The sequence below is a fragment of the Paroedura picta genome, chromosome 16 (genome assembly GCF_049243985.1).
Source record: "Paroedura picta isolate Pp20150507F chromosome 16, Ppicta_v3.0, whole genome shotgun sequence".
NCBI classification, from domain to species: Eukaryota; Metazoa; Chordata; class Lepidosauria; order Squamata; family Gekkonidae; genus Paroedura; species Paroedura picta.
Window position 1 is genome coordinate 19,783,009 of NC_135384.1, and position 15,362 is coordinate 19,798,370.

The 15,362-nt window shown below is 45.1% G+C and overlaps 1 protein-coding gene across 4 annotated transcripts in view; it reads left to right on the top strand.

Annotated features, from left to right (window-relative positions):
- The window catches only part of MPP3 (MAGUK p55 scaffold protein 3), a 154,889-nt gene that overhangs the window by 101,605 nt on the left and 37,922 nt on the right, over positions 1-15,362 (top strand). For 3 of the 4 annotated variants that reach the window (XM_077312864.1, XM_077312866.1, XM_077312865.1), the window contains 3 exons: positions 673-737; positions 5,244-5,264; positions 15,268-15,309. In XM_077312864.1, coding sequence (XP_077168979.1) covers positions 673-737; positions 5,244-5,264; positions 15,268-15,309 — 128 coding nt within the window. The remainder of the gene's footprint in view (positions 1-672; positions 738-5,243; positions 5,265-15,267; positions 15,310-15,362) is intronic. The other variant, XM_077312867.1, reaches the window with a different exon arrangement.

Below are 15,362 nucleotides of genomic sequence, written 5' to 3' on the forward strand. Positions count from 1 at the left end.
ACATCTACATAGTTTAAACGAGGTTCCTACAGCATTCTTTTCATCAGACCTTGGAAGCTAAGCTAAGCAGGGTCAGGCCTGGTTAGTACTTGGATGGGAGTACCAAGTCCAGGGTAGCTATGTGGAGACAGGCAATGGCACCTGGAATATCTCTTACCTTGAAAATACTTTGAGGTTGTCATAAGTCTGCTGCAATGTGACAGCCTTTTCCACCACCACATTCTCCTTTGGCTCCTTCAGATGTTTGCTTTGTGGGTGTTTTGCATCTTAAAGCCTTTTTTCCATTATATTTGGTGGGGGTTGATTTTAGAATTAATGGTTTTTGGGGGGGATATACTGTTTTTAAATTGTTGATACCTGCTTTGGAACTCAGTTATCCAGGAGAAAGGTAGGCTTATAAATATTTTATGTAGATCAATTTCTGGAACATGTAAAGAACAGGAAAGTGTGCATATGAAATACTTTCTGCTCATCACCTTGAAAGTTCAAACAAACCCTCTACTCTCTTGAGTTCTGGGGCAAAGCCCTCGGGACTATGGGCTTAACACTGAGGAAACACATTACTCTGTTCTCTGTTTAAACATTGATTCTCACCCCCTGTTCAGTCTGCACTGTTGTCTGATCCTTATAGTCCCTCTGTCTCTTAATAGTAATTATTATTTTTTTGCTTAGGCGTCTGATGTACAGGAGGACCATTGGTGCTCTACACAACACGAGAAGCACAACAAAACCACTCTGTAAGTCACTGCATGTCTTTCTCTTTATTCCCCTTCCCCCCCTTTTTGGTCCATCTGAATTTTATTGGATTTTGCAGGTGGCTTTGAATGATGATGGCTTGAAGGACCTGAGCTTGAAGGTGCAGGGTGCATGCAGTGTTGCTGAGTCTTGCAATCTTAGTAGTACAGCTGGCCAGCAGTCATATATCTCCTGTGCGTTCGTGAATGGAGAATGCGGCTTGTGGCAAGGAAAATGAGCACCATTGATGTATAAGGAAGGCTGGCAGGGACATGAAGGCACAGGAGTGGAAAGATTCTGAAAGTGATCCCACAGTCAGATTTCAGAAGCTATTCCGATGTTTCCTCTAAAACATGCCTTGTGCTTTAGCAGTCTGTTCTCTAGGCTAAGTCTGGTGCATTTCCCCCTAGCTCTCTTATGTTTTGATGTCTAACTTGTTTGGCTATCCTTGTAGCAGTCCTTCAGATTGGGGAGGGCCTGTGGCTCAGTGGTAAAGCATCTGATTGGCATTCAGAAGGTCAGTAACAACCCTTTTAAATCAGCAGAGTGCCTTTGAGCTGGTAGGATGGTCTTTTTCTAACACAGTCGAACCTCAGCCCAGCCTTGTGTCTCTGGAACTGGGGGGGGTGGGCTTGCCAGTCGGACACATGGTGCAAAACAGTGTAGAAGTTTTCATGTCCTTCAGAATTCTTTATGGGGCTGAATAGTTTTTTAAAATGCTTCCCTGTATTAAAAGTACCTGCCCAGTTTCCATGTGTGTAATTTAGCCAGGAGATTCTACAGTTATGTTATCCAGGTTGCACCAAGAGGAGGCAAGCTAGAATTGCCATGTGATAAATTAATAACCCTTCCCGTTGAACTCTGGTGTTGTGAGAGATGGAGTTTGTTAGAAGCCTTCTATTTGCTAAACGGGAAACACTTGCCAACCACAGGCTCCACTGGGCAGTCGCCTTGCCCACGTTCCTGAAAGGTAGATCTGGTGCCACAGTGGGCAAGAACCACTGAGTGAGTATCACCGGACAGGAGTGATTTGCTCAGCGGGATGTTGTATAGCTAGTATTGGGCATGCTTTTGGGGATGTAAGACCCTGGACAAAGAGAAGGAGGGTTTCAGAGAGGATTTCTTAGTTCATGCCCCCTCTATATCTCAGATCAGCATCATCCCCTCCCGACCCAAAGTCCTTTTGCATCAGGAAACTATCATAAGAGGAGTTACAGAATTTGGGAAGAAGCAGATGGAGGTTTTCCCTTTGGAGAGAAGGCCGTACTCCTTTGTACCTTGTGTTCAGCATGAGAAGGCTTTCTGCTATGAATGGCAATGACATAGAACACTTTTCCCAGCTAATATCAACAGAATGTCTAGAAATGGGACCTGTCCCAGGCTTGAAGATGCAGCTCACCTTAGCTGAGGCCAGCCATATGCGGCTAGCAGCTTGGCCAGGAGGCACCCAGAAGAGCCAGAGCAGGCTGCGGATTCTGGGATGAATAATCAAGTTTGGCAGCCAGGCAGACCCCTGAGGAAGGGGACAACCCAGGAAGTGGATGCACCTGAGACTGAGCTGCTTGATACTTCCAGATAAGGTGCAAAGGCTTGGGAAATACCTGGAGACTTTAGGGTTGGAGCTGGAAGTGGCCAGGATTTGGGGTGGGGAGTGGAGTATAATGCTATGGAGTCCAACCTCCAAAGCAGCCATTTTCTCCATGGGAACTGATTAGTCTGGAGGTGAGCTATAATCCCAGGGGATCCTCAGGTCCCACGTGGGGACTGGCATCCCTAGACAGGAACCAGCCCTGGGAGGAGATTGGGGAAGTGGCCTACTAGAGGAGGATGTGCAGCAGACCATGGAGGATGAAGTATCTCTGCTCTAGCAACATGTGAAAGCAGAGGGTATCAAAAGGGGGAGAAATAAGGTGGTTCCTTCTCAAGTCTGTGGTGTCGTGGGCCCTCTGCGATGTGGAAGGTCATAGCAGAACAAGAGCAATATGGCCATAAGAAAGAGCATCAGCACGGGAGCTTTGGGGCACCTTGAGGCAAAGCAGCCAAAGATTTCATAGACAAGAGCCTGTATTGTGCATCTGGCTGACAAAGCAGATGGTAATCTGTGAATGAACTACTATGCAATCTGTTTATCTCTGAACTGCTGCATGACTGCATTGGTAATAATTTTACTGCTAGCTTAAACATTTCAAGACCTTAGGGCAGGGGTGGCCAAACTGTAGCTCTCCAGATGTCCATGGACTACAATTCCCATGAGCCCCTGCCAGCACTTTCAGGGTCTCATGGAAATCGATACTTGCCAGCCACAGGCTCCACTGGGCAGTCGCTGGCAGGGGCTCATGTTAATTGTAGTCCATGGACATCTGGAGGGCCGCAGTTTGACTACCCCTGCCTTAAAGCAACAACATAGAAGGCTTTGGCCTTCGTGGCCTTCTCACTTGATGAGAGTATTTGTGTTTTATAGTAGTATGTCTTTGCTCAGGTACAAAATATAAAGGATGAAGCTACTTCTGTAGTGAGAATGACATTTGGGTGCAGTTTGATCCTGGGTCCCTTTAAAATTGCCTCTTTAGGGGCCTGTATATAAACAGTAAGTTCCTAACTGCATATTCATACCAGGCCATGCTATGACCCTGAAGATGTTACACATTTCTCCATAACTGAAGTGCATATAATGTTTTGGGAAGCCATATGCGCTGACATCTGTGCGTCCTCTAAGGGTGCAACTAGTGGAGACGCTGGAGATCTGGGATTCGATTGCCCATCTTTTAAACCTATTAATAGAAGCAGCAGGGCTGCGGGGGGGGGGGAGGCAGGGGTAAATAGATGTAAACTGATGTAAAATGACCCCCAGGGGTAATTTGCCAAGCTGACAAAAACATGGATAGTTCCACCCCCACACTGTAAATCAACAAGTACACTGATGCAACCTTTAAGAGGCAGAGATGGCTCAGCCTGATGGTGGGTTTTTAAGCAGAGTTGTCCGTAGGAGCTGCTGGGTTATCTGTCCTGTAGCAGAAAGGCATTCTGTAGCATAGGAACTCTTGGGCTGCCTAGTAGCAGAGGGAACCCCCCCAGGGTGGACTTCCAGGAAGGTTTTCAGAGACTTGATTTTAGGCATTTGCCTCCCATGTACCCATTTCAGCTTAGAAATGATTGGGCCCAACCTGAACTGAGATTGATAACAGCCCCGGTCATTGCCACTGTTGTGTACATTTGAGTGCAGCTTAGCAAAGCAAGGCAAACTGGGGGAAGTGAGGTGGGGGCACAGGACACTGCAGTGGGGACGGAGATCTTGGAAACTGCAGTGCATGTTCACTGTACAAATGCTGGGAAGCATCATTGACCTTGTTACGATGTTACCTGCATCGATGAGGCATACAAGGCCCCTGGGTGCCTGTTCCTTGGCTCCAGTCTTCTCTCTTGCAGTTCCCATGTTGACCAGGGAGTTCCAATGCAACCCTAAGCACAGTTATGACATTCTAAGCCTATTTAAATCACTGGACTTAGGCAAGTATAACTCTTCTTAGGGTTGCGCTAGCAGTGCTGGCAGGGCTCATGGTAATTGTTGTACATAGATATGTGGAGAGCTACAGTTTGGCCACTCCCGCACCACTGACATAGCAGTTTATAGCATGTTGTCACTGTAGCCTTGCAGGGATCTGAATTTGAGGCAGGTTTCAGTCCCAATTGCACTGATTGGTTGGAAATGAAAAAAGAAGAATCTTGTAGCATTGTGAAGACAAACAGGTTGATTGCCACACAGGAATTTGTGAGCTTGAGTCCCACAAAACCTCATGGCATGATAAGTTTGTCTATTGACCAGGGGAATTCTTGGCAAGATGGTATGTAAAATGGCTCTGCCAATCCCACAAACATTTCTGCAGCAAAAAAAGTGCTATTCATCCTCAAGGTGCCAAGTGCCTCTTTGGTATTTGCTGCTGTTACCATTGCTGCTGGGTTTGCTTATAGTTATAGACCAGTAACCTCTGTGCAAATCTATAGTCTAGCTCAGGGGTAGTCAAACTGCAGCCCTCCAGATGTCCGTGGACTACAATTCCCAGGAGCCCCTGTAGTCCACGGACGTCTGGAGGGCCGCAGTTTGACTACCCCTGGTCTAGCTCAATGTGAGCACGAAGGTGAACAATAGTAACTAAATAGTGGGGGATGGCCCCAAGAGACAGGTGAAAAAAACAGGGTTTGTCAGTTAACATCTGCTCTGCTCCCATTGTGGAAGCATAACAGTTGCACTAATCTCAATGCGTACAGTCAGTGTTGTCCAGAGATATTCAGCATTGCTGGTCCATGAGCACAAAAATATGGTTGCAGGGGTCTCCTTTGTCCCATTTCTTGAGAAAGAACAGCAAATAACTTCTTCTCTTTTCAGTTGACTACAGGTTGTTCTCTGAAAAACCACAATCTGAGCGAATATCCATTAACTCTGTTCCACCGAAATATTTCCTTTAAAAAAAAATCTTATATTGCCTCTTATCTTTTTATGCTAACCGCAGACGATCAGTCCTCTGAGAAAGGTAGGTTCTTTACCTATTCTGAAGTGAGCAATTAGCATTTTTCCTCTTTCCCGCATAAAAGCAACCTGATAATTAAAAATGATCTCCTGTAACCATAGTCATTATGTATAATGTGTGTGTGGGTGTTTTTATCTATAAACTCAGGAGCTGTAATAGAAACCCAGAGCTGAGGGCCCTGCAGGAGCTTCCATGGCTCCACAGGGCTGGTAAGATGGAGCTCTTCTGCCAGGTCTTTGGTTGAGGCCTGGGTGTGGAAGATCTAGGGGCCCCCCGACTGTATTCTATATCAGGGGGAGTCAACCTGTGGTCCTCCAGATGTTCATGGACTACAATTCCCACAAGCCCCTGCCAGCAAATTCTGGCAGGGGCTCATGGGAGTTGTAGTCCATGAACATCTGGAGGACCACAGGTTGACTACCCCTGTTCTATATTATATATGAGAATACATGTAAGAATGATCAGCATCCTGAGAGTTATTCCTGAGGTGCTGGGGGGTGGTGGTGGATTTCTTACAATTTATTATTCTCACCATTGGATTATGTTAGGGATTTAATGTTTTATCTTGTGGGGATTATATGTCACTTGCTGCAAGATGACTTGTTTGATAGCGGCAGGTAATAAATCTAGTAAATAAGAATAGGGAAGTACCTCCACTCTTAAAATAATTGGGGCCATACTAAGATTCTATGCATCTAAGGGAGGATTTCTTATTGATCCAGCGATAAAACTATTCGCAGCCAAGGCCTTAGCCCATCTCTTTTATGGTATCAAAGTCTGGGGATGGAGGGATCACCTGATTTCTAGTTTGGAAGTGATTCAGAATCACTTCTTTAGACGTATTTTGGCCTTACCTAAAGGAATTCCTGGCACGCATGTGCGTGCAGAGTTAGGGCTTCCATCGATCAGGGCTCGTGTCCACTTAGTTTTGTAAAATTTTGGACAAAACATAGGAAAAACACTACCAATTCAAGCAATGTTTTGAGCTAACCATGAATATTGATCCTTTTCGACTTGCCTGCTACGATAAAATACAGTCACGGGATTCCATCCGAGATGATTTATTAAGAGCACAAGTTGATGGGTCTAATCTAGGAGACTGGATCTTTAATACTGATGCCATACTGGATAGGCAAACAATAATAAAATCTAATTTTTCTCCTTTGTTTAAACTATTCAAAATGGTCCATCTCAGATCAGACTATTTAGTAACCATTTCTGTACAAAAACTTCGAATGGCGTTTGCTCATTTACGCTTTCAAGCTATGCCATCAGCCCTACTCTCAGGTCGTTTTTCCGGTGTACCTTTTGCCCTTCACCTATGTATTTGTGGAGAACCTGCTGTTGAAGACCTTTATCATTATGTTTTGGATTGCCCACTATACTTGGAGCCAAGAACCAAATATATTGAGAGATTTTTTGAGTGGCCAGAACTTCCCTACGAATTTAAACAAAATGGTCTTTTTATTATCAGATACTAACCCCCTAATTACTTATAATGTTTCACTATTTGCATTAGCAGCAAGGAAAATTCGAGCCAAATTTACGCCACCAGAGGGCTAGAAACCTGAATTTTTATTGTCTTTTATTTTCTATGGACTACCGCATGTATTGTTCCAATTCTTTTACTGTTTTTATATCAACTGATATGACATTGACTGCATTGTAAGGGCCTATGGCTCGAAACAATAGAGTCTTATACCAATAGGGAAGTACACACATCACATTTTACCATAATTCATTTTATTTTGAACTGGGTTGTACTGGTAAGAACAGGGATTCTCAATCAGTGCACAGGAGCCTCCAAGGTGTGCCATGGCATGGAGGGAGAATTTATTTAAATTTTTATTTTTAAATTATGATTTCCCCCTCCCAAAGTGGCCAGTGATGGGCCTGGAGGGGGTGGGATGGGGAGGGGGCCTGGCCAATCAAACCTTTGCCATCTGAGGCTCCTTGCACTTCAAGTAGACCTGTGTCAATAGTGGCTTGATGAGTGAGGTGAGTGTTTTTATTTTAACTTGGGGTTGAAGGGGTACCAGAGGGGCCTGGGCCCTGGCGAGTTCCAGGGCTTGGGGGCAGCAGAAGGGTGTGCCTTGAAGCCTGAAAAATTCTGTCGTGTCTCAAAGCCTGAAAAATGTTTCAGGGGGTGCCTACACAGTCAAAAGGTTGAAAAGGCCTGGGTTAGAGGGTCAGACTAGTATCTGGGAACCCCCACTTTGCCATGGTGAACTTGGGCACATCATTCTTTTTCAGCCTAAGGTATCTCTCAGGCTTGTCACTTGGGTAAACTGGAAGAAGGAAGACCTATGTATTGTTCTTAGAGGAAAGGCGGGATAAACATGTACTAAACAAGCAAAAGTCAGTGGTTTCAAATAACCTGGGCATTGTTTTGGCTAGAAGGAGAAGTTGCAGATCAAGGGTCCCCAACTTACTGAGCCTGCTGGCACCTCCACATTCTGGCACAGTTTGGTAGGTGTTGCCACACAATGGTGGCCACAGCTTACAGCCATACAGTGAAGATGCTTCTGCTGCAGTGACTGTGTGTTGCCAAGGCAGTGCTTTTTAACATCTGCCCAGCCAATCAGAAGCCTTGCTGGGCAAAAGACCCCTCCAGCTCTGTCCACTTTCTAAAAAGACTTGGTGGGCACCGGGAAAGGTGTCAGAGGGTGTCATAAGAGGAGACCTCTGGCATAGATGGAGATGCTTTCAGGTTTTCCAAGTGATCAGTAGAGTAGCTGGGTATTTTTTAAACAGAAAGAAACAAAAAGATGGGCACTCTTTTTTTTTCAACCGTGTCCTATCACATATGCTTTTTAAGAAGTGAACACTGGGACTCAATCCTTCAGTCTTTGTGTCAGAAGAAGCAGGTGTATGAGTGACCTTGAAATTCTCACCGTTGCAGATTTTACAACTATTTTTAATTTCTGTTGAATTGCAAAAGGCAGGCTAGGTGACACATGGGGCAGAAATGTGACGTCCGAACCACATGTTCCAGAGTTAGACGGCAAAATGGGGAGGGAAGTCATGCAGAGAGGAGAAATCAGGGAAGGGCTTCCAGAAGAGAAGGTTATCAAGCAATGGCTTGGAGAAGCAGCAGAGGTGATCTCTGCGCGAGAGGCAGGATTGGTACTTGTGCAACAAGCATGTGAATTCCACTCTTAACACTATAGGCCTAAGCAAAGTTACCTCCTACTGACTGCAGTGGACTTCGAATCATAGAATCATAGAGTTGGAAGGTACCTCCAGGGTCATCTAGTCCAACCCCCTGCACTATGCAGGAACTCACAACTACCTGCCCACCCACAGTCACCCCAGTGTCATGCCCAAGTGATCCCTCCACCAAAAATCTCCCAAATTCAGTCTGGCATGGTGGAAATTCACCGACCATCCCACAGCTGCGATTAGCAATTACCTGGGTATGCAAAGAAGGGCAACAGGAGACAAACACTGGCACATCTGTTCCTGCCCACCCACTCACAAGCTGCCTAAGTTCAGAAAATCAGCATTTCTGTCAGATGACTATCCAGCCTCTGCTTAAAAACTTCCAAAGAAGGAGAATCCACCACCTCCTGAAGAAGCCTGTTCCACTGAGGAACCACTCTGTCAGGAACTTCTTCTGGATGTTTAGCCAAAAATTCTTCTGAATTAATTAAAACCCATTGATTATGGTCCAACCCTCTGGGGCAACAGAAAACAACTCAGCTCCATCTTCTATATCAGTGGTCCGCAACCTTTTACAGGCTGCGGACCAGCGGCAGTGAGGAGGGCGATTGCCCGGGCCGCGCATGCGTGGCCGTGCATGTGCCATGTGCGGCCAAAACACGCATGCACGGCACTTCCGCATACGCGTGCATGCGTGGAAGTGCCGCGCATGTGCATCGCACTTGTGTGGCCCTGCTTCCCTCTCCCCCCCTCCCACAAAAAGAAGCTTGCCGGGCCACAAGCTTGTGGCCTGGGAAGTTTCTTACTGCAGGGGGGGGGCGGGCGGGGAGAGGGAGCTGTGGCCCAGTGCTGGGGCCTTCTCGGCCCGGCACTGGGCCGCAGCCCGGTGGTTGGGGACCACCATTCTATATGACAATCCTTCAAGTATTTGAAGATGATTATCATATTACCTCTCAGTTGTTTTCTCTCCAGGCTAAACAGACCAAGCTCTCTCAGCCTTTCCTCATACATCTTGGTCTCCAAACCCCTCACCATCTTCGTAACCTTCCTCTGGACATGCTGCAGTTTCTCTACATCTTTCTTCAGTTGTGGTGCCCAAAACTGAACACAGTACTCCAAGGGGGAAGTCTGAAGAGCAGAGTGAAGCATTACCTCACTTGATCTGGACACTATAGTTTTTTTGATATGGCCTAAAATCCTGTTTGCCTTTTTAGGTACCAAGTCACACTACTGACTCATGTTCAGTGTCTGGTCTACTAAGACCCCCTTATCCTTTTCACACGTACAACTGCCAAGAAAAGTCTCGCCCATCCTGTACTGATGCATATGATTTTTCCTACCTAAGTGAAGAATTATACATTTATCACTATTGAAATTCATTTTACTCATTTTAGCTGTATTCTGATTCTATCTTTTAGTGTGTTTGCTACCCCTTCCAGTTTAGTGTCATCTGCAATTTTAATAATCACCTCCTCTATTCCTTCATCCAATCATTTATAAATATGTTGAACAACACAGGGCCCAGGACAGATCCCTGAGGCATCCCACTCATCATTCCACTCCAAGAAGATGACTGACAATTGTCAAACACACTTTGAGTGCAATCTGTCAACCAGTTCTCGATCCACCTAACAGTAACAGGATCCATATTGCATTTTACCAACTTGCCAATAAGAATATCATGTGGAGCCTTATCAAAAGCTTTACTGAAATCAAGATAAACTATGTCCACAGCATTCTCCTGATCTAGCAAGTCAGTTACTTTCTCAAAAAAGAGAGGTTAGTCTGAAATGACTTGTTGTTGAGAAAGCCATGCTATCTCTAAATAATAACAGCCATCCACTCTAGCTGCTCAAGGACCGACTGCTTGATGATTTGTTCTAAAATTTTACCAGCTATAGATGTCAAGCTGATGGGTCGGTAATTACCCAAATCCTCCTTTTTTCCCTTCTTGAAGATGGGTACAACATTTGCCCACCTCTAGTCTTCTAGTTCTTTACCTGTTCTCCAAGAATTGTCAAATATGATGTGAAAAGGCTCAGAAATTACATCTGCAAGTTCTTTTAGTACCCTTGGATGCAGTTCTTCTGGCCCAGAAAATTTGTTTTCATTTAAAGAAACTAGGTGTTTATGGACTCCCCCTACAGTGATCCTTGGCCTGCACTCCCATCCGTCGTCACATGAAATGACTTTGAAGCTTATAACTCTGTTTAGCAGAGCACTGCCATGACTCACAAGTCATATCTTTGGGTCCTTGATTTAGACTGGATCTTGGTAATAACACCTTGGCATGCTATACGGGATAGCCAATTTGGTTCTAATCCTAATTCCCCTGTTTTCCCCCCTCAGCATAGCTCGGAGTTAATTTTGATATGAAACTCGCAAGCAATTAAAGGGCTGAACAGAGGGTGTTGCCGAAGCAGCTCTTTTTAACATCCTAAGGGGTGGGGGTGGGATGTTGAGGTTTTTTTCTCTTGTGCCCTTGAGGTGACTAATGTCAAGCGTGTTTAATTTTCCTTAGCTATTAATTTGCCTTTTTAAAAAATGTAATTTCCCCCTGTTGTAATCACGCAGATTAAGCTCCTGCTGTTTCTTGAAAAGCTGTTGTATGGCTTCCCGGGAGCTTTTGTGAACCCAGCAGGTATTTCCCCGATGATCCATGATGGCATTGCTTTAGATTTTTCCTTTCTTTCTGCCTTCCAAGAAAAGAGCAGCTTTTCAAGCTTGTGGAGGCTCCAAACAAGACTTTTGCTCTTTAACTTAATGCTTGCACGGCGCCTAGTGTTTGAGACGCTTTGTAAATAATAATAATGATGGTGATTAAAATTTTCATTATCTTGGCAGTTAAATTTTAATTCCAATGGAACATGTTTGTGATTCGGCTTGTGTTTTCTTGCTGTGTGACTGTCATTAAGGAATAAATAATGCTTGATGTCCAGTTGGGAGAGGGGGAAGAAAATAGCGCTCGTTGAAGCTGTAGCCATCATGATTTCCAAATTAATGTAGGTGGGCTCAGGCCTTGCTACTGCATGGTTGCTTTCAGAAAAGGAGATGCCGGAGATGGTATTTCCTGTGAGCCCTGAGCCTGAAAGGATATTTGGCTGGCTATTTCCTCCCAGGAGGTGAAATTGACCCTGCCCAGCTCTTTCCGAAATCAAAACTTTTCTTGGATGCTCTAGGACAGGGGTAGTCAACCTGTGGTCCTCCAGATGTTCGTGGACTACAGTTCCCATGAGCCCCTGCCAGAATTTGGAGGACCACAGGTTGACTACCCTTGCTCTAGGATGCTTTGGGCTGTTCCTGCATTGAGCAGGGGACTATATGGCCTGTCTGGCCCCTTCCAACTCTATGATTCTATGAAAATGCTGTTTTATCCATTAGGCATTGTATGTGAATACTTGGAATATGTGTGAAAATTCCATTACATCACCACACCAGATGACTGGCTTTTACTTAGTATTGACTTTAATTGTTTTAAATATTTACCTTGTCCATTTGTTTTTGTCCATCTTCTTCATGAGCTTTTGTTTTCTGTGTGCTTATAACTTCTTGTTGCATATTTAGCTGCCTTGAGGCTTAGGAGAATTTTATATGAATAAATAAATAAATAAATGGGTGGGTGGTTAGGGATGGCTGACAGGCAAATGGCAGCTGCTTAGCTACTTCCAGTTCTGTGGGTGGAAGCCTACCAGCAATTCCAGTATGGCTTTTGTCCATGTGGAATTCATGTTTCCTAATATAGCCCCAGCAAAGAACCTGGTAAGAACCCGCTGTATACCTGGGAGTTCTGGGACATATAGGAAGACTGTCAGTTTTAACAGGAGAGGTTGTCTCAGCAGGATATGTACTTTCAGTGCTTCTATGTAGTGATACCTGCCCTGATCTGGATTGCCCAGGTTAGTCCCATCTTGTCAGATCATGAAATCTAAGCAGGGTTGGCCCTTATTAGTACTTGGATGGGAGACTACCAAAGGAATACCAGGGTTGCTACTCAGAGGCAGGCAATGGCAAACTACTTCAGTTTGTCTCTTGCCTTGAAAACAAGATATCCAGAAGTTGGCTACGCCAGAAGTCTGACATTTCCCACCATGTAGTAATACTTAAAGTGTTGGGTTGTTCCTCTCCCAGTTGCCCCTCAATACCTCCCTGTTCAAAGTAGTCATTTACTTTCTGCCCTGAATGGGCAACAGCACCTCTGTTCCGGTAGTACAGTACACATGACAGATGGATTGCATGTAGAGTCACACCAGTGGTCCATTTGGAGGAACAGCACTTTCTGTTTGGTCTTGCAGAAGTTCTCCTGGCCTTTCAGACTTTCACAGCCTTGAGTATCCTTGACCTGGGAATCTTGTGACTCACATGGTGCTTGCCCATTTTCAGAAGATGGCCAGCAGATGAAACAGGATGGCCAGCAGAGAAACTAACAGAGAAAATAGTGATTGGTTTGAAATGTGTGACCCAGGTGAGGGGCTGGGTGAGTTACTTATGAGAGTGAAACTTCTCTGGTTCTGTGCACACCAGCACCATCTGGTTTTGACAGGTCCCTTAGTGTCCCAGTGGAGAGGCTGTGGTTCAGTGGTAGAGCAGAAGGTCCCATCATCTCCAGTTAAAAGAATCAAATAGCAGATGATCCGAAATACATAAGCCTGAGATCTTGGAGATCTAGTGCCAGTCTGTGTATACAAAACTGACTTTGATGGACCAGTGGTCTGATTCAATATCCAGCAGTTTCATATATTCATATGGTCAACTTGATTCTGTCTTTCTTCTCCCTACATGTTTTTGAGACTCTTTTGTGGGTTAGTGAAGAAAACAGCTGAGCAACTTCAGTAACTCCATCCTCCTTTCAAAATGCCTATTGTGTATGGGGTAGAGGTGAAGGGTGTGTGTGTGTGAAGCCACATCCTGCATCAACAAGCTCTGGAAGGGATGCTTCCCCATGGAAATTTTCATTTGCTTCGGATTCAAAATGAAAGTTGTTTTTAAAAAGCATCCACACAACGCTGAGCTCTCATAGTCCTTTCCCATTCTCAATATTCATTTTCCCAAACTTGCTTTTTCTCCAGTTTTTTGGGGGGGAAAGCGCAGACCAGATCTCTTATTGCACTGTCTGGACAGAAAAGTGTGCCTTATCAAAAGTTTCCACGTGTATCAGTGGCATTTTTGTTTTGTTTTTTCAGCCCTTATAAGCTCTCCATCTGTTCCACTGCTGGACCGGAGAGCTTTGAGAGCTTTTAGAAAAAATATCAGCAATTACTGTAGCATTATCTCAATTATCAGTTCTTTTATAGGAATAAAGGGCTTCTTGGAGAAAGGAAAAAAATAGAGGTAAATGGTTGCCAGTAATCCACATAGAAGACCTGTCTAGATTTTTGATAGTGCATTAAAACAATAACCTCCTAGCCTAGAGGTATATTTATTACTGATCGTGAGACCCCCACATGTGCCACTTCCTATCAGAAGACTCGCAACCGGCAGTGTTTGGGTTGTATGAGCTTTATGGATTATGAATTAGCATGTCAATTATCAGTAACTAAGGGCAAGGTCATTGCACCCAGGAATACAACAAGGGCTAGGACGCACAGTGTCCTTCCTGGCCCTCCTTCCCTGCTTGGTCTTAAGATGATGAAGTGGTTAAAGAGTAGCAGACCTTAATCTCAACCTTATCCTTGCTCTGAAAATTGCAACTGATCCAGAATGCGGCATTCAGGGTCATAACAGGCAAAATTTTATCAATTTTATATATAACTAGGGGCAAAGCCCGTTGTATCCAAGAATACAGCGGGCGCTAGAGCTTGGTAGTGGGAAGAGGAAGGGGAGGAGTTATCCAGTCTGTAAGGGCATGGGTTTGAATGTGTGTGTTGTGTGGGAGGTTGTGGTGGCGTAGTGGCAAATGAGGGCATGGGTGTGGAGATATGGCTGTCAAGAACCTGTGGTTTGGAATGTTGGTTGAGTGTGGGAGAAGACTGAAGTTTGGGAATTGTGGCATAGTGGTTACAGATGAGCTTTCCAGAGCCATGTCTTCAGATATGTGAAGATAAAATCAGACTGGAGACTCTTCTTAGGGGAAGATTACATGTTTCGTCTGCAGAATAATGCTGTGCAGTAGCCTCAGATCTGCATAGAGATGCAAAGAAGAAAGACACATGGCTTGGTTGTGTCTAACCCCCGGGCAGAGCAGTATTTTAAGTGAGAAAGGGCTTTTCTGTGGCCTCCCTGTCAGCCAACAGTTTGGCAGAAGGGGAAAGTCCCCCCCCTCTCAAAAGGAAGGCCCTCAGGCTCCCCTGTGTTGCTCACCCCAACACCCCTTACTGTTTTATTAAGAGGGAAAAGATAGCTTTGGGATGATCCTGCGTTGAGCAAAAGATCGCAAAGCCTGCCGCCGCCTTCTCGAGCCTTCTGCCGGCCCCTGGAGCAGCCTTGCCTGCCCCTGAGCCTGGCAGTAGGTCGCAAAGCCTGCCGTCGCCTTCCCGAGCCTTCTGCCGGGCCCTGGGGCAGCCTCGCCTTCGCCCCATCCCTCCACCCACCCACCATGCTAGGGCCCGCTGTATTTTGGCCACATGAGAAAAGGAAGACTATTGATTAATACAAGGTGAATAAAATGTGCTTGCCCTCTGCCGTTAGGAGTACCTTTCCTCTGCCTGTCAGGTTATTTGTATGGTGGAGAACCATTTCTCTCCACACATTTCCGCCACAGAATTTACATATCCTCCATTCTACTATGGCCTTTTGTTTTTCTTCTCAGCTGTCCTGTGAAATTACTGTAGATGCAAAATGAAATGTTTGTTCCCCACAGAGGACATTAACTTTTCCTTATAACACCCTCTCTTCTTTTTCTTAACAGAAGACTGTGACTGCGAGGGATACTTCAATGGACAATACATAGGTGAGGGATTAGGTTTTTTTTCAAAAAACTTGTCCAACTCTTGGTTGTGGGCA